Source organism: Medicago truncatula, chromosome 7, assembly GCF_003473485.1.
Source record: "Medicago truncatula cultivar Jemalong A17 chromosome 7, MtrunA17r5.0-ANR, whole genome shotgun sequence".
NCBI classification, from domain to species: domain Eukaryota; kingdom Viridiplantae; phylum Streptophyta; class Magnoliopsida; order Fabales; family Fabaceae; genus Medicago; species Medicago truncatula.
Genome location: NC_053048.1, coordinates 46,618,969 through 46,643,631, shown reverse-complemented (window position 1 = coordinate 46,643,631; position 24,663 = coordinate 46,618,969). Strand labels below are relative to the sequence as shown.

General features: G+C 32.6%; 3 protein-coding genes, 1 long non-coding RNA gene and 2 other non-coding genes across 11 annotated transcripts; 2 read left to right on the top strand and 4 right to left on the bottom strand.

Annotated features, from left to right (window-relative positions):
- On the bottom strand, nt 1–5,516 carry LOC11426715 (ribokinase). 5 transcript variants are annotated; one of them, XM_039828078.1, is made up of 11 exons: nt 5,348–5,516; nt 5,189–5,263; nt 4,868–5,110; nt 4,562–4,614; nt 3,922–4,072; nt 3,071–3,181; nt 2,557–2,683; nt 2,318–2,415; nt 1,406–1,539; nt 405–457; nt 1–289 (listed from the first exon to the last, which is right to left on the bottom strand). In XM_039828078.1, exons 1-11 carry the CDS (start codon nt 5,477–5,479, stop codon nt 273–275), a joined length of 1,194 nt encoding a protein of 397 aa, XP_039684012.1. In that variant the 5' UTR covers nt 5,480–5,516; the 3' UTR covers nt 1–272. The 5 variants fall into 5 exon arrangements, with proteins under 5 accessions (XP_039684012.1, XP_003625451.3, XP_024625361.1 ...); XM_003625403.4 differs by having other exon boundaries at nt 1,401–1,539; nt 5,348–5,515; XM_024769593.2 differs by having other exon boundaries at nt 1,401–1,539; nt 5,351–5,515.
- Nucleotides 5,517–5,585: 69 nt separating this feature from the next.
- On the top strand, nt 5,586–5,657 carry TRNAD-GUC (transfer RNA aspartic acid (anticodon GUC)). The gene has a single exon. It is a non-coding gene; the product is annotated as a tRNA-Asp (tRNA).
- A 66-nt stretch (nt 5,658–5,723) lies between these two features.
- TRNAH-GUG (transfer RNA histidin (anticodon GUG)) lies at nt 5,724–5,795 on the top strand. The gene has a single exon. It is a non-coding gene; the product is annotated as a tRNA-His (tRNA).
- Nucleotides 5,796–6,315: 520 nt separating this feature from the next.
- On the bottom strand, nt 6,316–10,969 carry LOC11440468 (sulfofructose kinase). 2 transcript variants are annotated; one of them, XM_039827773.1, is made up of 13 exons: nt 10,717–10,969; nt 9,965–10,025; nt 9,797–9,886; nt 9,045–9,122; nt 8,879–8,953; nt 8,537–8,589; nt 8,035–8,185; nt 7,795–7,905; nt 7,452–7,578; nt 7,242–7,339; nt 6,958–7,096; nt 6,812–6,864; nt 6,316–6,707 (listed from the first exon to the last, which is right to left on the bottom strand). In XM_039827773.1, the coding sequence occupies exons 2-13, from the start codon at nt 9,998–10,000 to the stop codon at nt 6,624–6,626; spliced, it is 1,095 nt and encodes a 364-aa protein (XP_039683707.1). In that variant the 5' UTR covers nt 10,001–10,025; nt 10,717–10,969; the 3' UTR covers nt 6,316–6,623. The 2 variants fall into 2 exon arrangements, with proteins under 2 accessions (XP_039683707.1, XP_003625449.2); XM_003625401.4 differs by having other exon boundaries at nt 10,757–10,969.
- Nucleotides 10,970–11,119: 150 nt separating this feature from the next.
- Nucleotides 11,120–13,102, bottom strand: LOC11425226 (uncharacterized). The gene is made up of 4 exons (XM_003625400.4): nt 13,021–13,102; nt 11,998–12,881; nt 11,553–11,725; nt 11,120–11,440 (listed from the first exon to the last, which is right to left on the bottom strand). Exons 2-4 carry the CDS (start codon nt 12,787–12,789, stop codon nt 11,314–11,316), a joined length of 1,092 nt encoding a protein of 363 aa, XP_003625448.1. The 5' UTR covers nt 12,790–12,881; nt 13,021–13,102; the 3' UTR covers nt 11,120–11,313.
- An 8,178-nt stretch (nt 13,103–21,280) lies between these two features.
- On the bottom strand, nt 21,281–22,472 carry LOC112416411 (uncharacterized). Its single transcript, XR_003006856.2, has 2 exons — nt 21,838–22,472; nt 21,281–21,493 (listed from the first exon to the last, which is right to left on the bottom strand). It is a non-coding gene; the product is annotated as an uncharacterized lncRNA (long non-coding RNA).
- Nucleotides 22,473–24,663: the final 2,191 nt, after the last annotated feature.

The following is a 24,663-nucleotide window of genomic DNA, read 5'->3' as shown; positions in this document are numbered from 1 at the left end:
TCACATTTAAAGAAATATTTATTACCTGTTAAAAATTATAATTGTACTCATCATAAAGTCACAAATCTGTACAAACCACGTAACCAAAAAAAAATTCTGTACAAACCATAGGACGTTTTAGAATACATGAATAAAGAACCACAAAGTAAACAACTTGAACACTACATAAAAAAACAAATCATGGATGGGATAGCAGTGTCCCTGCTTAGCTTAAAAAGGACGCCAAGCGTGGATCTGTTCGATGCGGAAGACCAGTTCGAGCTCCCAAAGCTCTACACTTGGCAGCTGCCTGCAGTCATCACATTGAAATTAGTAAAAAAAAAAAAAAAATCAACATTCTATTTTGTTACTTTCAATTTGAAATATCATTCTGTAGTACGAACAGAATTGTCTTAGCAACTTACCACTTGAGCAGCAAATGGTAGCATTATCTCTGGTGCCATGTTTGAGCAGATGGCTATAAACAAAATAAGTTAGTGCAAAATCAATTATGCTGAAACTATAAACGTCCATTGTAACCAACAAAAGAAAACGTCCAACAAATGTAAACATGAAGAGATGACAAGTGTGTCGTCATTTATGTAACTTCACAACAACCATCTCTTTGATGACTATTTTTTATTTTTTTGGTGGTGGTTGGGGTTCGTACCCCGGATCTTGCATATATTATGCATTGTCCATACCAACTGAGCTAAGCTCACGAGGACTAGACGACTAAATTTAAGCTCTTGGTTCTGTCTACCGCTATCCCAAGCTTTTTGACTAGATACTATTAGGAAAGTATTTTCTTGCAACCATGCAAAACACCCAGATGATTATCATATATGCCCTAACCATTGAGAATTTGAGATATAATTCTACTTCTATTATATTCCAACCACTTGCTAACCTAATAGCCCAAAAAAAGAGAACAAAACCACAAGCGAACTGATTCTGTATGGGACTCCATGTAAGAAAATAAAGTTAAATGTAGATACTAAAGTGAAGGTTCTAGAACAAATCAGATTGCATGTCTACTGATTAAGATTTCAAAGAGGAAAATATTGGAAGGGGGAACAGTTTAAAACCTCAAAAACCTAGCAGATACATGGAAACAAAGCAAGCTTAGACCTAGACAAATAATCAGGAATGGAACCCCATAACAAGTTTTTTAATGAGCTTAAATCTCCATTTCTTTTTAGGTTTCAGGCAAGGGGCGCATCCCTAGGATGGCCCTAGGAGGACCCCATCCATAGAGGTGAAAGGGTTAAGTATATGGGCCTCATCATAGAGATGTTTTTGTTCTTTTTGTGACTATTGTAAACGGTGACACAAGTAAACAAACCAAAAATAAATACCCCAGTTCAAGTCTCGAGTAACAAGCTTAGGAAAAAAGAAGTTGGGTCAGTGACTACACTTACCATACATAATTGCTCCAATAAATGCATCCCCAGCACCAGTGGTATCAATAAGCTCAGAATCAGGTATCTTCTCTGCTGTTCCAATAAAGAATCTCCCACACACTGTCCCTAATCCATTTACTCTGAATTTTGTCACCACCTGAGAAAATAAATGGGTGAAGATAAGAGAAAAATAATTTTTTTCTAAGCAGTTATAACTATTATCTATTTAACATAGAATTGAACTAATCTAGGTCTATTTATGATGTATATAAATAAAATCAAGTACTGAAACTGACGTTGCTGTAGCAATTTTAATGTCAAATTCAAGTAGCATACAAATCCAAAATTTATATGAATTTCACATTTCTTAATCAACACACATATAACTTATTTGATTTATATGAAGGTAAATACAATTGATTTATATTAAGGTAAATACAAAATTGAATCCTAAGAAATGTTGTATTATTTAGATCTTGAAATTAAGATCATAAATAGAAGATGTTTCACTCAATTGCTTTAACTTATACATTCATCTGCTTCTTGGTGTTGATTGATAGTGACACAGAGATCTGACTCCAATATAAACTTGGTTGCCGTTGTATTGAAAATGTCATTATATTATATTGCAAAACTGGAAGAAAAAAAAAAAAATTCACACATCAATGAAGTGATCTGATATTCCTTCCAATTTATCTAATGCTTATGAACCGAAAGATGTAATTTGTAAGACGCACACCAATTTCAAGCGTGTCGCTGTAACTCCATGCTTGTTTTTGCATGGCATGTAATTCCACGCTAAATAGGAACCTAGCTACAGTTATGATATGTGACAAGATTCTTTTGAATTAGCCATATAATTCCCCTTTCTCTATGGAAATTATCTCCAGATTAAAATAAAATTTGTATAAGTTATAGGTTCAACAATGTTTTACCGATGATATACAGGTTGGAATAGCCAACCTTTCATCTTTCTCTTTGTACAGGAGTTCTAAGAAGCTCTCCACATTCCTTTCTTCTAAGCCGACATCCTCTGCCAAAAAGAGCATTAAACTTGTAAGTTACATTTGCTCAAAGAAAAGAGTGTGACTCGAAGCAACAATAATTTAGAACATTATGCCCCTTCGAGAAGTAAATTAAATTAGTGATTTGAAAAAGCCATTAGTGTGTTCACCATTTGCACTTCTTTCCAACATTAGACAACCATCTTCACCCAGAGTCACAATCACAAACTTGATATTTGGCAATCTTAAAAGCATTGAAACCAACGCACTCGGGATCGATGGTGACTGTGTCCAAGCCTAACAGAATAAAAACCAAATCCCATATGAACATCAAGACAGATGAATCATAGACAGAAGCATATGGACACATATACGCAATTAGAGTGCACCCTACCTAAACAGCAATTCAAGCTAATCATGACATAATACAAGAGTAAAAAAGTAATTGTATAATGAATTTCGAATTTTCAAAATTGAGGAAACTGCTGGTTGTTTGGGGGGGGGGGGGGGGGGGGGGGGGCGGCGGCGGCGAAAACAACATGAAGTGTTGACTAAAAACATCTCCCTTTAACCGGGAGTTCAGAAGATAAACATTTTCTAACAAGCCTTACTATCAACATACTAATGAATCCAAATTTATATAGTCCAAATAATGTAAAAATACATTTGAGCCCCTCATATTACCTGTGGAAACCTTGCTGAACATACAACAAACTCAGCAAGCGTCAATAGCTCATCCAACCCTTCCCTTGGTGATTCTGCCTCAACTAAAATAGGAATATTATTGCGAGCTGCCTGTACTTGAGAATTCAACGATTAACCAGGGTTGTCAAATTCAAAAGAACAGACAAGTATTGATGGACAGACTCACAAAACAGGAATGGGCTCCCCCCCATTGGAGCTGGATTCAACTCGGTAGACCTAGGTATCAGAACATCAGAGTAAGGTTCATTCACCTCACTGGCCTTTTGGGTTCATTGCAAACTCACAACAATGGGTTTGTTCATGTTTCCTGGTTTATGACTTTATTTACTCTAGGAACTATGGTGGCGTTGAGACTCAATGAAGCGTCATTCACCTCCTTTGTAAATTTGTTCACGTCTAAGAGAAAATAGCTATTATGTTGTAGACTCGTTCAATCATCCTCAAAATCACAATTCTATCCAAGTTTTTGTGAGTCAACATGGGTGTATAAAAATACAATATTGTAAGCAAGTTAACTTAGTTTTGATACCTAGTAGAACCATAAGATTGTATGAGTTAACTTGGGAGTTTGAGAAACACATTCATGCAGACTAAGTGTATATCAAGTATTATTTCTATCATAACATTACAGTTCCCATACACCAAGCTGGGAAACAAAAAGAAACCTCTCCAGCAAGATAAATCAAAGCCCCAACAAGTAAGCATTATGCCTGATTTTATTGTCTTCTTGAATAAGTTTGAAATGACAACCGACAACTAAAAGTAATGTACCTTAAAAAGTTATCCAGCAATAGTGGAAGAGATGCAAGAACAAGTGAGATGATGATTACCTCTCGTCCCACAAATAGAGCAGTTTCGGTAGACATTCCGTCAAAATATACTAATCTTGCTCCATCAAATGCAGACAATAACATTGACTGGGACAAATCATCTGGCACCAAGGGAGGATCTCCAGGGGTGTAAATACTTGTGCGAGTTTTTCTGAGAGTATTACTTATAGTTAGTTGACTCAATTAAACTATTAAAATCCTAGGTAGATTGCCTCAAACATATTTAACCATACATTTCTATTTTAATCGCCTCTAGTTCTACAAAAAAAAAAATTATGTAGAAGTACTGTCAATACATAACATAAACTTCTAGAGATTACGGCTGCAGGAGAGCCACTATTAGAGTAAGGGTCATGACGAGATAAAAGAATTGATATTGGTATACATTATACATCGGGAACATGCACGTTTATGCGTAATTTTAGATCGAGTACATGTTATTTTATGATAAATAAAAGGCGCACTGGCTGAAATAAACAGAGCTCCACCATAAGTTCATTAGAGCGCATTTTCAGAGAATCTTTTCTTATTATACCATTTTAATCAGTTTTTTTTTTTTTTTTTTTATATTGATAAAGAAAGTGACGCTAATATTAAAATGTTGGAAGCAAAGGATAAAACATACAAGTAACTGGCTTACGTTTGGGTGTCTACTAGTACATACGAAAATGTTGAACTGCCACCCTTGGATACCTGAAAAATAAAAGAATAACCTTTCTACTCAGAAAGTGATAACTAATCAGGATAGAAGTGAAAACAGTGAAGCAGAAAAATTCTTTAAAACATTGCATCATCCTGATAAAAGTAATGAAATGAACAGATTTGGACCTTGTAGAAATAATGATATACATGCTTAATGCTACAAGTTTGAGAAGAAAAGCAATGAATCATCCATTTCAATTTCAAATAGAAATGAATAAAATGAATAAGGTGAATCTTATCTTACAACAATAAAGGAAGTATCAACACAATCAGCTTCTAGTTCCTCCAATATGCTCTTTCCTTGAGCATCATCAGCAACCTTGGAGATGAGTTTCGGTTTCAAGCCAAGTCGAGCAGCGCAAGTTAAAGCATTTCCGGCATTTCCACCTCCTTGAACCTTGGAGGAAGTTGTTCGGACCTTATCATCTGGTTTTGGATATCCGTCTACAGTAGCTAAGAAATCCACCGTCGTCATTCCGAATCCAACCTGCACACACAAAATTCTAGATATCTATCTATTCATTTATATATACACATGCACAGAGAGAGAGAGAGAGAGACGAACGACGGTGTGATTTTGAGGAAGAGGAGGAACGGCGTGTGCTGAGATTTTGATGCTTTTGTGGCGGAGTGTGATTGACTGAAAGATGAAAAAGAAGAAGAAATGAGAATTGAATTGAATTGAAGAAAAATGTAGTGATGATTGAAGAAAAGAGAGTAGTACTACTACGTGAGAATGGAGGTGTTGTCGAAATTGATGAGGAAAAGAAGATGAATGATGTGTGTGGAAGATTGTGCCATTGAACGGTTTAGAAATGGATGTCATTGGAGAATAAACGGTTGGAATGTGATTCATACGAAACTCTCAGTTGAAGAAGAAGACGGTGAACAAATTCCAAGTTATCAAAAACATTAATAAATTAATTCATAAATTTTAATTGGATGTAAATATTAACACATCAGTCGTTGTAGTATAGTGGTAAGTATTCCCGCCTGTCACGCGGGTGACCCGGGTTCGATCCCCGGCAACGGCGTATTTTTTTTCTTAATTATTTGTAAATGCATTTAAATAATTTAATTCCTTAAATTTTTATATCAAAGTGGCTGTAGTTTAGTGGTAAGAATTCCACGTTGTGGCCGTGGAGACCTGGGCTCGAATCCCAGCAGCCACAATTTTATTTTTTCTAAAACAATTTTTCTTTCACAAAAAGCAAACAGAGAAAATCCTAAAATTGTTTCTTTACTTTAGAAATTTATCATCAATAGCTAGCTGGTAACAAAATTTTAAACTTTTATTTTTTACCACAATTTTTCTAATGGTTGCACAGTTTTGATATTTATGGGTAATCTTTTTTTTTATTTTTTATTTCTTTGGTCTCACATTCTCCTACTCACACAATGAATTAGAGAGAGCGAAACAATTGACTGGTTCAAGAAACTTACTAGAAAGAAAGAAAAAAAACACATATAACTTGCCGTTTGGCTATTCTATAGAACCTGCTCCTCTAGTCTGGATTTCACACATTTGGTACATTGGCATTTGGCAGTTTTCAATCAAAATTGGATGGTTTAGATCCAAACTCGGTGTTTTAATTTATAAAACAAAGACATGTATTTTTTTAAACCGTCCTATCCGATGTTTCTAATGTGTGAATGTGAGCTCTCTTTAATCAGTATATCCAAACTACCAAATTACTTTCAAGCTCCACGGAAGTAATTTTACATAAACTAATAACTACACGATCATGTTTTAACCAAGTGTTGGAGCCACACTTTTGTGCAACAATTTCAGATGATTTCGTGACAAATTTACAATGCATGGAAAGAGTTCATTTCCCAGTTGTGCGGTTAGCTTTGCATAACTGCATCAACTTAACCATTAAGAGTAAAAAAACAAGGAATACTCAATGTCTCACTACAAATTTCATGAAACAAAAGATCAAGAACAATTGACCGATATCATTTCCTTTAAAATAACTCATCCATCTAGCTTGATAAATCTACTGCATGAAAGACGCGAGGCGCTGATCAGTTCGGTGAGGAAGACCACTCCGTGCCCCTAGTGCTCTGCACTTGGCAGCTGCCTGCAGTTGGAATAATAATGTATTAGCTTCTTATAGCTTCCAACAAAAAATGCATGCAAATTTGATTTTAAAAAATAATTATCGCTTGAGTGCTGACTATTTACCACATTAGCAGCAAAGCATAGCATTTTCTCTGGTGCAAAGTTGGCGCAGATAGCTGAAAGCAGTCAAGGACAACTTGTATAAACAATAAAGCAGTGGTGATTCAAGGGTCACAAGGACACGATATGGAACAAAGGTGACACATTACCGTAGAGAACAGCTCCGGAAAATGCATCACCGGCACCTGTAGTATCAATAAGCTCTGACGGTGGTATGTTTTCAGCTGTTCCAATGTATAGCCTACCACAAATTGTTCCTATACCTTCTGCTCGCAATTTTGTCACCGACTGGAAGTGAATAAAAGAATATAATAAGTGTACCAAAAATACAAATCAGCTACAATCAACTTTATAAATTCAAAGATACAAGAACAAGACTTAATTTCTGTAACATTACGGCAGATGAAAAAGTTGTTAGTTTAATTAAGATTACCGATGATATGCAAGTTGGGATGCATACGCTCCCATTCTTTCTTGTTTCCAGAGATTCCAGTAATTTGTCAACATCCATTTCTTCTGTTGATGGAACCTCTGCCAGAAGAGCAAAATAATCGAAAAGAACATGTTTAGTATATACATTAAGAGAAAATACAACATACAATTGATATTCGACGCAAACAAAAAAAAGGTTATATGTACTAACCATTAGCACTTCTCTCAAGCATTATGCAACCATCTTTTCCCAAAGTTACAATCACAAATTTGATTTTGGGCAAGCTTAGAAGCATAGAAATAAGTGCTTTTGGAACAGTTGCTGCCTTTGTCCATGCCTATCACCAAAAATAGGTGCGACAGAGGAAAATATTCAATCCCACCTCAGACTTAAAAACAAGGTTCTAGTAAAAGACAAGGACAAGTATTATGTGAAACTATACGATTGATATCAAAAAGATAATGTAATTGTTGAAAACAAAGCTTATACAAGAACTGTACAGTTATCTTTTTTGTTGCTATATATCACTTTCTAATGAAAACGGTGAACTTGCCTGCGGAAACTGTGCAGCACATACGACATAATCAACTACTTTCAGGAGATCATCCAACCCTTCTCTTAGCCTTTCTGCATCCATTAAGATAGGTATATTCTTCTTAACTGCCTGTACTGAAAAATACAAGATTTGTTTAATTCTAATCAGGTCAAGCTCTCTTTTCTCTTTAGCATACATTACAACTAAAAGACAAAAACATGAATATCAGGAAGCTTCAGAAATCATGTAAATAATAACCTCGTGTGCAACAACTAGAGCAGTTTCATGCAATCTCCCATCAAGATAAGCAATTCTCGCTCCATTCAATGCAGATAATATACTTGATTCAGGAAGATCGTCTGGTTTCATTGGAGGAAATCCTGGGGTATGTAGACAAGTACGTGACTTGCTGAAATATTACACTAAAAATTAGTCTAGTTACAAATCAAATTTTCAATAGCCGCATTAGCATGAAATCCTTGAAGATCTTATTATAAAACAAATCATGATAGAACATACTTTTTAATCCTACTAAGAATACACATTTATTCTTTCTCACACGTGCACTTTCTGCTACTTAAAATAACGGTTTCAGGTATTGTCAATTATCTAAACAAACTAGAGCAGAAGCTTCATGTGAAGTGATTTTCATATTACAAACGAAAATAAGAACCATCATGCTTATTGCTTTGTATTATCATTTATTTCTGCTAAGGATGCTACTAACAAATAAATGGAAGACTAAGCCAATGAACATTACGTTTGGTTGTCAACAATGATATATGTAAATGGTGAAGTTCCTTCCTTAGATACCTGCAAATAAGAAGCTCAATAATTAACAACCTCAAGCAGTATATGCATTACCAATATTTAAAAGAAGCAAATATAAATAAATAGCCAAAGAGTAAACTTTGATCATGGAGTTATATATTTCCATATAGTAAAAAGTTTCAACTGCAAACAAACTTAAATCCTATGACAGCATGCTCAAAAATACAAGATCACACTCAATCTTGGATGGCCGCAGCACCAAAAATGCTACGTGCTTTACAAAAAAACCAAAGCATCGTTAAGATTACAAACAAAATATTGAGAAAATTACCACTATAAAGGAGGTATCTACACCATCAGCTTGAAATTCATCTAATATGCTCCTTCCTTGAGTGTCGTCTGCAACCTAATGAGGAGTATCAAACAGGTTTATTTTTAAGTCATACCACAAACACAAGAGAATAGAGATGCATAGAGTGTGTGTGCTAGTTAAAAACCTTGGAGATGATCCTTGGCTTGAGCCCCAAGCGAGCTGCGCAGGTTAAGGCGTTGCCTGTGTTGCCGCCTCCTTGAGTCTGAAGAAAACAATGCAGATTCAACTCACAACAATCTCTAATAAAACTAAGTTTTATCTGTTTACATTCATAATCTTTTTTTTTTTTTTTTTTTAAATCTCACCCAGCCAAACTTGTTAAAATTAAACTATTTTCCAGAAGCTATTAAAAATAGCTTCTCAATATTATTAGATTTCAGATTTATTCATATTCTGGTTATATTTAAAAGAGGAAAACACAATAACAAAAGTTTAATTACTCTCAAGAGCCCTAAACTATTTGGAGATTTTTAAATAGGTTTGTGAAGTAAAAAATATTTGTAATTAGGTCCCTAAACTTGTTAATAATTTATAATTCGGTCCCTAAATTTTAAAAGTAAATTAACTGAATCTAATTTTGTTAAATAATTTTGTAATTAGTCCTGCTGAAATTTTAAATAATTTAAAATTAGGTTGATATAATTGAAACAATATGTAGTTGAATACCTAAATTCAGACATCATTACAAATTATTTAAAAGTTGAAGCATCCAATTAAAAACTGTTTACTCAATGGACTTAAGTACAAATTATTTACAACTTCATACTCCAATTATAACTATTTTTACTTCAGGGACCTAAAAAAGATTCTAATTTGTGAGTACTTCTGATGGAAAAAGAAACAATGATGAATACAATTGAAAAGAAGAAGAAGCACCTTGAAGGAAGTGCTTCTGATTTTTTGATCTGGCTTGGGAAAAGCAGCAACAGTGGCCAATAAATCCAAGCCCACTGCTCCACACCCCACCTGCACAAACACAATAAAGGTTACTTTTTTAAGCTTCAAAGATGAAAAGGGAGTGATTGAATCAAAGAGAGAACTTACCACAATGAAATTTTCTTGAAGGGATTCACCAGACATAGTGTTCACTCAAACTCAGTCAAACCTAAAGAATGTAATTGTAAGAAAATTCTTAGTAGCTTAAAGTTATTTTTAAATTACAAATATACCCTGTTGTATTGTACATAAGCACCATTTTTATTGAATTATTTATGCTTATCACACATTATGCAGGCAATTAGAAATGTTGTTTGTCTTATTATAGTGCAAACTGTTTGTCTTTTATTGCAGATTAATAATCTAGTTTTCCTGTGTTATTACAGTGCAAATTGGTTTTGAAACTGATTTGAAGTTCAAAAATATTCCATTTTTACCTCTCCAATCAAGACCATATTGATGGATTTAAGAAATGCATTTTTGTGGACAAAGTGCAAAACTATAATCACTGATTTAAAAATCAAAGGATAAATAGTCATTTTCATGCTTGAATGTGTAACCAATAGTCACAATTGTGCTTCAATGTATCCAAAATTGTGCTTTAATATTGTCATATTAGTCCTTTAATATACTTGTCCACTGTTATATCAAAGACTATTTTGGAATTTCAATACATTGAGAGACTATTGTGGTTACCTGTTACACATTCAGGACGAAAATGACTATTTGCCCAAAAATCAATTGTGAAAGATTCTAACAATTTTATGATTTGAGGTCTTATGGAGCTTTTTCTTGATTGATGCCAATTTTGCAGCAAAGGTTACTGAATTGTGGAATTATTGGATTACTTTCCCTCTTACACATTTCTGGACATAATTGTTGTAAGAAAGACATCCTCACTTGTTTCCTCTGCATTTTATCTTTGTAGTGATGAATGATGATGATGTGATCAGTGTCCTCGATGGCGGAAAGATGCCAGGGGCCACCATCGTCCGCAGATTGGTCATGACAGTTGTCAAAATATCTTCTGAAACACTCCGCCATGGCCGATATTTGACAATATTGGATGAAACATATGTCCGTGTGCTATTTCCTCTTTGTACCGGAGTTCGTTTTCAGGTTAGTTATTGGACAGATTTTACTTTTTGCTCGACTCAATTCTAGACTATAGGATTTGTTTCCCTATAAAACTAGAGGTCAAGACGAAAACCAATGTCATTTCCTCTTTCTTATCTCAGTTTTTCTTTTTGAAGTTCGAGCAACTTGATGCAAACACGACATTTAATTGATTAAACCGAACGGTTTGCTTACAAACTTGTAGCATTTCTAAATTATTTACATACTGTGCAGAAGAAACTCAAAGCTACACATCAGTTTGTTATTTCAATTATTAGACTAGAATGTGCTCGTTTCTCTCAACATTAACTTCTTCATCAATTCAATGCATCATATCTCTTCTAAGCACCTGTAGTAGCCATAGCTCCCAAATGAAAATGTTGAGGTAGACATTGTGAGTCATTGTAACCTGCATCATTTTCTTCCTCGGTGTCCCAAAGGAAACTTGCATACGCTGCTTGTACATGACTGATATCAAATACATAAGCTAGCTATTGTTAGAATACATTTCCCAACATGATCTAAAGAGTACAACAATGATCTGAATTGAATGTTATGAATGAAGCAGATGATATTATACCTGTCTTCAGGAGAGGCCTGTACTGCTCGTTCAAAATAACTGGAGGCTCTTTCTTCGTCGTGATGTAGCTCCCAAACTAGTTTCCCATACTGTGATAAAACTTCGCCGTCATTTGGGTCTGCTAGTATGGCTCTGGAGTAATACTCCTCTGCTCCTTCAAGGTCTTGTTTGCACTGTCAAATCAAAACAACATCAATTTTGTATTCATCGCCAACAGTACTATAGTATATCCACTAACAAATCAAGTTTGTGTGTTGACTTATAGAAACATTCTATAAGTTGTTTTCAGCTTTTTTTTGGATTAGCTCTCTAGGATAACTTTTATTAAAACAGTTTGATTTATTTTTATATATATAAAAACAACTTATGTATAAGCACTTAGTTATAAGTGATTGTGTTGTAAGAACTTAATTTTTTTATTCAAACAGAAGGAAATAGAAGTTACCTGATACAAAAATTGAGCATAATTCCTCAAGAACAAAGGATTTCCTGGATTTTGCTGAACCATTTTCTTGTAATATTGTTCCACCCCATGATTATTATTATCTCCATCATTCCTTTCAGAATCCATAGAATTATAATCACCACCTCCATTACCTCCTCCTCTGCAGCCACCACCTATGCCATCACCACCACAGAAATCAACACCAAGTCCCTTTGCAAGATACATCTCATTATCACCAAACTCTCCCTCCTCATCAAAACTCACCCTGCAAACTCTATCCACTTCTTCACTCTGCATCATTCTATTCATCACACTGAACTCATCATAGCCTTCTTCATCTTCAATATCACTTTCTTCCACATCTTCCTCTTCTTCACGCAAGCCGGTTCGCTTAGAAAGAGAGAAAGATGGAATGGTCTCAAGTGCAAAACCTCTTTGTTGTCTAGCTGAATACCTCTTAGAAGAAGAGTCCATATAACTTAATCTCTCTTCATTGTTGTTGAAAGTAGTAGCATAGGCTAAGTCTTCCAAGTTTCCTTCAGATTGAACTCTTCTAAACCCTTTGTTTTGTCTTTCAAGGTCAGAAATGGAGGGTGAAATTGGAGAAGAACTGCATGAGAGTCTGTGATTGTTATGATGATGATGATGTTGTATTGAAGTGGTTGGTGGTGGTAGAGGTTTGAGTGCATGACAAGTTTCAAGGTGAAGACTTTGAATATGAGTAGGAGTATTATCTGTGAAGGAAGATATGAGATTACCAAGAACAGGTGTTGAAGAGCTTCTTAGCAACATGTTTTCTGATTGGTTAATGATGATTGAGTATGAGAATAACTTTTATAAGGTTGTCCCTTGATTCTTTGCTTTTGGAATACAAGTATAAAACACTGAAGAAGAATGGAAAAAAGAAAGTTAGAAAAACATATTGCTTTTTGAAAGAAAAGAGTAATTGGAATTTGGCATAACTACAACACAAAGGAGAAGAAAGAAGCAATACCATTTAATTAAAAAAGAAAAAGCCAATACCTTTTTAGATTGTGGAGAGTTACAGATGACAGAAAAGAATTTTGTAGCAGTAGAGAACAACTCAGAACAATTTGATTTTTATAAATAAAACTAGGGTCATCTCTTATTATATATAGGTGACCACTGATATTTTTATTGGACTATTCTCGAAGAAAAAAAATATTTATTTTTATTTTTTTAAATAAAGATAAAATGAAGAGCGAAGACTTATTTTGATCCTTCACAATTTTTACGAGAGTCAATTTAGTCGTTGTCAAAAATAAAACTCAAAGCAGTCTCTGAATATTTTTTTACAAAAAATGGAATAGTTTCCAATTCAGTGTAACATAAAAATTAATTTGTCCCTAGTATAAAAATGTCAAGGATCACTCAGAGTTTAAATTTGTTATAACTAAATTATCTCGCACGAAAATTGCAAAGGACTAAAATGAATCTTTATTCTAAAAATGAAATAAAAGGTTTATTTTTTGGTATCAATTGAGTGGTGGACAAGGTGTTTGGATGAGTTTGTATGGCTGAATTTGTTAAAGCAAAAACATCAAATACTAAGTGAGCTGTTTTGCTTGGTTAAGAGTTGACGGTCCAAATGAAAAGTACTTGGAAAAATCATTGTCATTACCTTTTGTCACATAATATAAAACATGATAAAATTAAAACATGAGGCCAAGTAGTCCTTCACCAACCATTACATGAGGAGCATATCCTCCTCCACGAGGTAGCAAAGAAAAATGTTGATGCATTATTATCAAAAACAAACAAAGGAAAATGTTCGTGAAACCGATATACTACATGTTTTAACCCACACAAAAAATTATATCCTCTTCTCGTACCTTACACGTGCCTCTGCTAATGTTTCGTGGACTATTCTCTTGTGACCAAAATTGAAAATTGAATTGAATTGCTCACACCTATTAATCTTCCAGATTTTCTGCACGAGGAAATTGAGTTATCAAATTTCTAACGAAATTTTGTCTAAACAAATAAGAAAAAATCCTTACGAAATTCATTTAACGTAAGAAAAATTAAATATACTTTTCAGTTAGTGAAATTCTTTTCTCAATCTACCCACCTCCCGCACACCTCTAAAATCCATAATTTATTGGTTTAAATTAGTTTATGTTGGTGAACAAATTGATTTGGTTTTGAGAAATTAGAGAAGAATTGTAATAAAAGGAATAAGCTTAAAATGTAAAAGGTCTCGCATATTTTTGTTTTTCGTCACTGTATTTTTATTTTTCTTTCAAAATCATCTTTGTAACTTGTTAACCTTTTACTTTTAGTCTCTTCCGTTACAAAAACGATTTGATGGCAAATGGAGTCGCACGTGGCGAAGTGTGAGTTGGCAAAATCAAACTTATGTATATCGAGAGATGACAAGTGGTTAGAATGGAGGGACCAAAACCAAAAACGTAAATGTGCACAGGGATGAAATTAAAAAAACGTAAACATGTAAATTTGAAATTTAAAGACAAGAGATTCATCTTCTTCATCCCTCTGTTTTTTCTTCTTCATCTCTCTCTCAATTTCTTCTTTATCTCTCTGCCAATTTCTTACAGAGAGGAAAAGCAAAAACATACTGGCACGAAAAGCAAAAACACGCAAACTTACATGGACCTCTTACATATTTAAGTCAAAGGAATACGAGAGAGAAAGACAGAATATGTGAAAAGAGACTTTTTTTTTAAGGAAATGTGAAAAACACTTACGATTTTATTCATATGTGTATATGTATATATACAACCAGTATTCGGCTACTTGCAACAATAGGAGAAATAGTTACAAACTGTTTCAATTATATTTCAACATCAGCTATCTGATAATTTGTTAAGCAGTTTTCAACGGTTATCTTACTATTATTCACCTGATCCCTTAGGTAATGAAACCTTTTTTCAACGTGCTTGCTCTTGGGATTCTTAGCAAGGTTAGTTGCAGGCTTATCACTTTGACAGGTTGCCTTATCTTAACTACGAGGTCTTCCATCACATTTTGCAGCCAATAAGCTTGACATGCTGCCGAAGATCCTGCTACATACTCAGCTTCACAACTTGAAAGTGCAACAATGGATTGTTTCTTAGATGACCTGAAATAACTGCTCCCTGTAACTTAAACACAAACCCTGTTGTGCTTCTTCTGTAAATTTTATCTCTACATCAATCATCATCTGAGTAACCTATCATGTTGAGTTGCTCATTTGTTCTGCCAGTAGGGAATATGATACCATAATGCAGTGAGCTATAACAAAAAAATAGAATCTAAATTCTTATTTTTTTTACTGACACTTTATTATAGAAAATGTTGTTTAAAGGTTTAATTGAGATAATGAAAAAGTAAGTATAGATATTCTTATCTAAGTTCAGGATTAGGAACCTGGTATGATAAACGGGTTCATTTTCCAAATTCGTTATTACGGGTAGTTCCTACAAAGTATCATGCTAATGACATATACAATACTTGAATTCTCAATGCAGATGCTACATAGTTGGTTCTCATCTTTCAGAGACTACGAATATAATAGGAGCATCCGTCAACAAAAGAATCACCTTAAGATGATAATCTCGTGACTATTGAGAACGAATCAAATCAGATGGTTCTATTTCTCCATTTTTTAGACCTAGGTTCCATAGGAGCAAGTCATAAAAATTAATCAAAATAAAAATAGGTCATTCACAACCACTGATGAAGGATTCCTCGAAAAGTTCAGGATTAGGAATCCTTTTGAAAAGTAAAAATCGAATGGATTCGGTCTTATACATACGCGAGGAAGGAAATCATAAAATAAAGAAGAACACTCATATCGTGTTTGATACATGTGCCCTCAAGGCATTGGTTAAGCAACCAAAACAAATAACTTTTTTATTAAAAGTAGTGTAATTATTATTTAATCAAAAGTTAAAACTTATATTTTCAAGACAAGTTTTCTATTTATAGATTCCTTAACCATTGTCCCGAGGGATTGGTTAGCAAGACCCTTATTTTAATATTTGAATTTACTCTTATCTATTTGTTATATGTGTTATTTGTATTGAAAGTTGAGGGTAGTTTTGGAAAGAGAAAAAGTCAGCCCAAAAGAGTCAGAACATGCTATTTTCTTTATATATAGTATAGATTCTCTAAAATGTCATGTTAAATATCAACCTAACTCGACCACCGAGAGAATTAAAGTTGTTGATTATGAAGGGTTGGAAACGGATCCAGGAATTAGGCCTCCAATTTCAAACTATCATCCTGACATTCAAGATGAGGTACGTAAAGCTTACCTAAAAATTGGTCGTCATCAACCTCCTAGCAATTTCGTTTACCCTTGGTCTGATCATGGTGGACAAAGACGTTGATTTAACAAGAATTAGTTTAATTTGTATGATTTGATTGATTATAGTGAATCTAAAGACCTAGCATTTTGTTTGCCATGTTTTTTGTTTAAAAATGTGTTTAAGTCCGGTGGGGATCACTTTGTGGGAGATGGTTTTGGTGATTGGAAGAATGCCCAAAGATTGACTAATCATGCTACTTCGAATAATTCTCATGTTGATTGTGTGCATATGGGTTATGCTCTCATGAACCCAAACCAAAGTATTAACGCTACATTTGCTAATCAAAATAAGCAAATGAATGTCAAATAATTGTAACACATTTGCTTTGGTGTATAAGTTTTTGAAGTTGGTTTTGCTCTTGTTGGTAGCAACTGCAAGTGTTGAATGTGTTTTTTCAGCTATCAAGGTTGTGAAGAGTCAACTATGTAACACAATGAATGACCGGTGGTTAAACGACCGTCTTGTAACTTTTATCGAAAGGGGCGTTCTTTTAACAATTATCAATGTTGTTATTTTAGCTCATTTTTAACAAATGGATAGTAGACGATTTTCATTGTAATTGTATTGCATCAAACAATGTTATTTCTTATTTTTAGTCACACCAATATTGAATGTTTGGATCCGCCCCTGAATGATCCCACTAAAAATTGGTTATGAATTATTTTGAATTGAATTAATTTTACATGTTCATGTTTGGTCCCTCTAAAACTTGGTTATAAGTGATTTTCAATTTAGTTTAAAGTAAGCTAACTGATTATGTTTCAAAAAAATCTTTCAAAAACAAAGTTGAGATAATAATTGCATATCGTTTGTTCTCATTTATTGCCATTTCACCGAGTAATCGATTCTAGTTCAACTAGAGTGCGGTACAACTGATCGACTAAGGGGGGTGTATTGGATTAGGATTTTAAAAGACTATTTTAATAAAAAAAAAGTCTTTAAGATTTTAAAAGACTGTGCGAGATTGTATTGATTCTGTGAAATTTTAAAAGACTTTTTATGTAAAAGACTTTATACACTCAAGATTTTAAAGGATTTATCACACAGACTTTTAAAGATTTCATGTGATTTTAAAATTTCAAAATATTCAATGAATTTTAGGAGAAAAAGAGCAAATTTACGAGCGTGAATGATAAAAATAATGAACAAATAAATTCTAGCGTTTAAATAAAGAAAAATAAAACCAATAAAAAATTCTTTTACTATTGATTTTCAAATTTTAAGAATTTTATGGAATTTATAAGATTTTAAGGGACTAAAAAACACTCTAACACATTATTCTCAATACACATTTTTTATTTGTTAAAAATGTTATTCCCACAAAATTCAATTGTACTTATTTAAAATTATGCAAGCACTTACAAATCTTTCAAAAAAAAATATTGTGCCAGCCATTACAAATCGGTCGAGTTACACGAGTTTACCGAGTGTTAACTCTGTCAAACTCGTTAAACCTTCCAATTTTACCAGAAACCGATTTTACCTCAGAGTTAACACGATTTTTGTACCTAAAAATGTAAACTCGATAATCTCGAAGATTTAACACTCGATTTACGGAACATTGATTACGACATACTTTCTATCATAATATTCTCAATACAATTTTTTATGAGATAGAGAGAGGGTGAGAGGGGGGATGAGAGATGAGAGAGAGAGAGAGAATGGAGAGATAGAGAAACGAAGAGAGAAAGGAGATAATAGGGAGGGAGAGAGAGAGAGAGAGAGAGGGAGAGAGAGAGAGAGATGAGAGAGAAAGATAGTAACTTTTAAAATAAAAACAATCTCAAGAAATCTCATCTTTTCATGAAAGACTTTTTCTTGTTAAAATTACACTACAAAATCCCACAAAATCCATCAAAATCCAATTTATTAAACAATCCTTCGAAATTTAAATGATTTTGAATACCACAAGACTTTTTTTAAATGATGAAAAGTCTTGATTGAATACCTCAAGACTTTTTTAAAATGACAAAGAGTCTTGATTGAATACCACAAGACTTTTTTTAAATTGCAAAAAGTCTTGATTGAATACCACATGACTTTTTCATAATTAAAAAGTCTTTTAAAATCCCATAGAATCTCAATCCAATACATCCGTGTAAGTTTAATTCTTAAAACATTGGTTTATGTCTTAAATTTTCCATTTTAGCAGAAGCTACACTTTACAGTTTCTATCATAATACTAAAGATGCACTTAATCATTGTACCAAGCACCGTTCAACTATGACCAATTCACATGAATCCCAGACCAAATGCACACATATAGTAGAATGTTTTAGGCTTCCATGTGAGTACTCCAGTTAAATCTAGTCAAGGTTAGTTTGAAGTTCGTTACATTAATAAGTAAATGACTTTGTTATGTCAAATATAGATTTCCCTTAAAAAAAATGTCTTTCAATCTCACAAATTATTTATTTGAAATCATCTATCAAGTTGCATAGTTTACACGTTTAAAAAAGGATTTGTCGTGCAATTACACTTCACAAGATATATGTAGGTACTTTGGTAAAAAAATATAGAAGCCTTTGAAATGACTTAAAAGGACAGTATAGAGCAAATTGTCATGTAAACATTGTATATAGTCCTTGACATCTACTCTACTTTGGAGAGACCATTGATATGCAATTTTACATCCCAAATTTATTACTATCATTTTTAGCTCATTTTTGACAAATAAACTTGCAGAAATTAATTAGAACAAATCAAAAGAACGTGATAGCTATTTTCTATTTAAATTCAAATGTTCGTCACTTCGTCTCATTTTCTACTAGCTATGTGTTTAATACACATAATCTTTCAAATTGTTATATAAGGCTAAGTGTAATTATTTAGGAGATCAATAAGGCAAATTAGAGGAGTACTACTATAGCTTGTTACCACAAAATCTTCAAGACATAAACTAAAAAATAGAAGTGAATATAGGCATTAAGGACTTAAAGATCTAAATAACTATGTCTTGGCTTTTGGTATGCATTCTAGCACACGTATACAGGTTTATATATGTGTAGGGGTGGCAAAAAGGATCCATCCACCATAATATCCATCCAATCCATCTACCAAATAAAAAAAATAGTTAATGGATTGGATTTAATCCATCCATTTAAAATTATGGATACATCCAATCCATCCACCTTATTTTAAAAATCCATTGGATCACCTAAAATATTAATAATAATTCATTGGATATAAAATTATTTTAAACATGATTTAAATTAATTTTGTTAATAAATAAAAACAAGCAATATTTTTAATTATGGGGGCCTAAAAAGAAATATTCTTACTCTTTCCTCAAATGTTTGGCCCATAAGAATCAGCCCATTCAATTAAAAAAAATCAGCCCATTAAAAAAAAAAGGTCAACAGAATGTCAACATCCATGGCCACCGGAGCTCCGCCGGACAGCCACCGTCCACCACTGTGATCTTGTCGGAGCTCCGCCGTGGGCCGCCGGTAAAATCTGGATTTTTGGCAATATCGCCACCGTCCTCCGCCGTGTCGGTCGCCAGAGACCGCCGGTCAACGGTGGTGTCCGGTAGTCAACGTCGGTGCAACACCACCTTTTATTTATTTATTTTATTTTCAGCTTTGGACTTTAAAAAAAATATGTTTTGTGCTTATACAAAAATAAGCATTGGGCTTAATTAAAAAAGGAATTATGAATGTCATTACTTTCAGCACCAATTTATTAACAAAATAATTAAGTAAAACCAATTAATTAACTAAAGAATTATGTTAAAAAAATTAAAAAATAAATAATACATTTTATTAAACGGATCGGATGGATAATCCATCCATTTAAATTTAATAATGGATGGATTGGATGGTTTTTTTTTCAAAAAAAAATTGGTGGATTTTAATGGACTAATGGATTTTTTTGGTCCATTCATTAGGATCCAAATCCATATCCATCTATTTTGCCACCCCTACATATGTGTGAGGTACTCTAAGAAGGAAAAGAAAAAAGAAGGTTAGTTAGGTGGAAACTGACTTTGGATTATTTTCAAACTAATTAACTAACTTATGTTTTGTTTGTGACCGATTAAAGTGAGTTAGTTATTATCGTTGGTGACTTTGTATTTGAAAAAAAAAAAAAAAAGTAAAATAGAAGGATTAACCTGATACATAATGAATTTTCCTCTACTATTTTGTTGTAATATTGAACCACCCTATGAACATGATTAATAGCCTTTGCAAAATAACAATGTTAGTACTTATTTTGTTTCAGTCATAATTACCTGAGATATTTCGGTATGGATTATGTATCTAAAAAACCAAAATTGAAATACTGTTTGATGCCCTTAATTTATAAGAAGAAATAAACTTATTTAGTGAATAAAGAAACCAAAATCTCAAGTACAAAATATGCCTAAGCTAGCCAAATATCGATCACACTGAAACGCATGTTCTGCAAATCAAAACTATAAAATTCAAAATGTAACAACAGCTAGATGTAACTGATATTATAAGTAGAAAGAATCAGACGACCAAATCTGGTTGGAGTTGCTTGCACAAGTCGACATAAGTCAGATAAATTAAACGATCTTTGGCACTGATCCTAAGATTATTGGTATGCTTGCAGAAATACTTCAAATGTTGAAGCTTGCAACACCCAATCATCTGACCCAATAACAAGAACAACCAATTAATGGTTCTCTTCTTTGTGATTATTGGATTCATAGCATTTTCTTGTCCACACTTGTCGCATTTGGGAAGCACAGGATTCATCCAAGCCTTAGGTGCACGATCATGCATGTTGTACTTGTTCTTTTCAATGAACTCAACAACTTCATCAAACTTTTCCTTCAAATCAAATTGGAGAACACGTTGGAAGCCACATTGTTTGCATTGAACCGTTCCACCGATTGTGTTGAAGCCCTCAGATCAGGGGCGGATCTAGACATTGCATATTAGTGTGGCAAATTTTTTAAAGAAACTATAATACAATTATACTAAAAATAATATATAAACATTTAACCATACATTTGTTAAATTACAATGAAAATCGTCTGCCATCCATTTGTTGAAAATGAGCTAGAATAACATCAGTGCTAATTGTGAAAAGAACATCTCTTTCAATAAAAGTTACAAGCCGATCATTTAACCATTGATCACAATATTCATAGCTGAAAAAACACGTTCAACACAGGGAAGAATTTCTTCATCCTATAATTTATAAACACCATTGTACAATAATTAATCAATTATCATAAACAAGCAATTTTTAACTTGTATTATTAATAAAACAAAACAAACAAAGCCATAAAACTCGGCACCGGCAGTAGCAAAATAAACAACGAAAATGATGAATTGTTAAACTTGCACATACAGGTTGAAATCATAGTTCACATCACCCTAAAGTTGCTTAAATTCATTCATTGCAGAATTTTAAAACCCCAATTCAAACCCTAAAAAAAAAAAACAAATCCCCAATTCACAATTCTAAAACCCTAAAAAAGCAATTGTAGAATGAATGAGAAAGTAGAGAATCAATTGACTATTTCACTTACCTTGGCTTAGACTTAGAGTGAAGAGAGAAAATTATGTTGTTGACTGATGAGAGTGGAAGGAGAGGTTTGTTTGTTTGTTGTAAGAAGATATTTGATTTATTGATTGTGAATTGTGATTTTTGAGAAGAGGAGAAGAGGAGAGTAGAATGAATGAGAAGAGAAGGAGAAGAGGAGAATAGGAAAAGAAAAGTGTTTGGTTTTCAATTTTCAATTCCTTCTCCCCGTGCCAGGCCTTTTAGAATTATGCATATAAAAAAAAAAAAAAAAAATAAAAAAAAAAAAATATTAGAAACTGGTGTGGCATATGCCACACCTTGTTTCACGCTGCCTCCGCCCGTGCCTCAGATAGCAATTGGTGAATGGTATAAACTTTGGCACGTTTGCAAGTGGCCCATGGGAATGGTGGGTTTATTGTCTCTGTCCACTTCTGTTTCTTGGGTATAGAAAGATGCTTACGAAGACCACTTTGCCACGAAGATTCTTCAAGTACCGGTGGTGGTGTTTCCGGCTGTTTGTATGGCAGTACGAGTGAAAGTATACGCTTCCATGATTTGCAAATAGCACATAAGATGTCCATGCTTGATTGATTTGATAGAGTAGATTAATTGAACAAAAGACTGCGGATTTTATAGAGAAAACATTGGTGAGAAGAATAGTTATAGTTACTCTATAAATCAAGATTGACCTTTCATTATCTCCTTGATTACCACTTTTCTCTCTTACACAAAATCAAGATTGAAAAAGAAAATGATAACACTTTATTTCATACTCTGGACAAGAAAGACACTATACATATATCAAACAAGTATGCACTTTTCAGCTCAAGATCATACCTTGATCAATAATGAGAGTGGGAATTTCGTTTTTGTCTTCCTTCTTCTTCTCCAAAGAATTCTCAAGAGTAAAAGAGGGAAATATTGCTAATTGTACTGTAACACAAAGGAGAATAATGTAAATAAGAATATGATGATAAAAATATGTGTAACTAGAAAATTACAAGGTGATGATGCAGTTGAACTTACCTTGTTGAGAACGAAATATTGTTTCTGTGGGAGTGAAGAAAGAAAGCAAGTATGTGTTGAATGAATATGCAAATATATATGGCAGGTAAGGTACTCTAAGAATTGGAGGGAAAAGTTAGTTAGGTAGAAACTGAGTTTGGATTATTATTATCAAACTAACTAACTAACTTGTGTTTAACAAAATCAGTTAGTTATTGTAGAAACTAGAAAGCAATACCCTTTATATATCACCGGTGAAAAGACGGGCATATTCCGCTTTTTTTACTGCGCTAAAATTTGAAAATTATGAACTATGTTTTTTTTATGAATTTTTTATTTTAATTAAAACTAAAATATAAATGTTTGTTGCATTCTAATTACAACAAATCAAATTAAGCATGATTATCTATTTTAATATCACCAACAATATAACAAAATAATATAATCTAAATTCTTTTTTTACAACAATCTTTATTATAAAAAAAGTTGTTTAAGGGTATAATTGGGATGATAAAAAGTAAATATAAATATACTCATCTAGTTTATCACACTTTTTAGATGATAAAGGGAAAAAATCAAACATATATATTCATATCGATATTGTTACATTTTTTTAATATTTAAACTAGTGTATTTGCCCGGGTTAAACATATTCAAGAAGATAAAAAAATTATATGTATGATATCCGCAAATAAAATTTATCACGGATTGGAATAGGATGAATATCTTAATAAATACACACAAATATAATAAAATATACCATATTAGAAATACTCGTAAATTTATAGATGCACATACTTTAGTAAAAATATTAACACATATATAATAAAATTAACTTTTAGGAATTTGTGTTATTTCTGTTGAGATATTTCTGTTACATAAAATATTAGGAATTCAATGAAAAAGTTAAGTAAAATATTTAATATATAAGATCAAAAGTTTGTTGAGATATTTATGTCAAATCAAATATTGGTTTTAAAAAATATAAAAATAATAAAAATATTGCGAATAAACGTGGAAGTGACAAGTGACATAAAAAATCTTAATATATATATATATATAAACACACACACACTATTGATTTATTCTTATTTATTTGTTACATGTGTTATTTGTATTGAAAATTAATAACATTTTTGAAAAGAGAAAAATTCAGTTCAAAAGCGCTGATAGAGGTTGTTTTCTTTTTATATATATATATATATATATATATATATATATATATATATATATATATATATATATATATATATATATATATATATATATATAGTAAGTATAGATATAGATGACTCATGAGCCTCTATGATATATCAGATGCGATCCTTACCATCTTAGGCTTTATAAATTGTATTTTCATACATAAACTCCTCCCGTTACCATTGTAAATAAATATATATTATGCCCAACTTATTCATATATGTCGTTCTTATAAAATCAACTTGTAAATGAAAAATGTAACTCTTTATAAATAAATTGTTTACATCTTGATTTTTCCGACTATAAGATAATCATTTAATTTTATTTGAGAAAACTTATATTAGTTTTTTTTTTTTTTTTAGAATATAGGAGTTGTATTTAAACAACTAAAATGTGACAACCCCTTAAAAACACTAAAATGTTACAAATTGACAACCGTATAAAAATACACATAAAGCAAATATTAGTTTGATTATAACAATTCTTTGTTAGAATAGTTATAACAAAAATATGAAACACTAAAAAACATTTTTTTAAAAAGGCATAACAAATGGCCCTATAATGGTAAAATATGGCGGGAAAAAAAATACAAAAATGAAGAGATCAAAGACTGCATCTAGTCTCA